The 554-nt window shown below is 66.6% G+C and overlaps 1 protein-coding gene across 2 annotated transcripts in view; it reads left to right on the top strand.

Annotated features, from left to right (window-relative positions):
- FLI1 (Fli-1 proto-oncogene, ETS transcription factor) overlaps positions 1-554 on the top strand; it is a 115,443-nt gene that overhangs the window by 700 nt on the left and 114,189 nt on the right. Inside the window, exon 1 of one of the 2 annotated variants that reach the window (XM_024740707.1) lies at positions 42-323. The exons of the other annotated variant lie outside the window; for it this stretch is intronic. Within the exon in view, the coding sequence (XP_024596475.1) occupies positions 306-323 (18 nt within the window). The 5' untranslated portion in view covers positions 42-305. Of the gene's footprint in view, positions 1-41; positions 324-554 lie in introns of those variants that run through there. 2 annotated transcript variants of the gene reach the window in all.

A 554-nucleotide genomic window follows, 5' to 3' on the forward strand; every position in this document is an offset into this window, starting at 1 on the left:
GAGAGAGAGAGAGAGAGAGAGAGAGAGAGAGAGAGAGAGATAGGACTTCCTCCCCATTCGCAAAGTGAAGTCACTTCCCAAAATTAGCTGAAAAAAAGTTTCATCCGGTTAACTGTCTCTTTTTCGCTCCGCTACAACAACAAACGTGCACAGGGGAGCGAGGGCAGGGCGCTCGCGGGGGGCACGCAGGGAGGGCCCAGGGCGCCAGAGAGGCCGCGCCGGGCTAATCCGAAGGGGCTGCGAGGTCAGGCTGTAACCGGGTCAATGTGTGGAATATTGGGGGGCTCGGCTGCAGACTTGGCCAAATGGACGGGACTATTAAGGTAAGCGACCGGGCGGTGGGCGCGGAGCGCTGGGGTCTGCCGGGGCGGCGAGGCGGCGGGCAGGCTGGGCGCGGGGCGCCGGGGTCCCGGAAGACGTGGCCACTCTCCCTTCCTTCCGCGCCCCGGCTTCGCGCCGTCTCCTCCCGCGCTCGTGTGGCGAGTCTCGCAGGCGGGGGCGAGCCGCCGGGCTCCCCGCCGAGGGCGATCTCCCCCGCACCCCTTGCCCGGAGC

Source organism: Neophocaena asiaeorientalis, unplaced genomic scaffold (assembly GCF_003031525.2).
Source record: "Neophocaena asiaeorientalis asiaeorientalis breed wild unplaced genomic scaffold, Neophocaena_asiaeorientalis_V1.1 scaffold308, whole genome shotgun sequence".
In the NCBI taxonomy this organism is placed as follows: domain Eukaryota; kingdom Metazoa; phylum Chordata; class Mammalia; order Artiodactyla; family Phocoenidae; genus Neophocaena; species Neophocaena asiaeorientalis.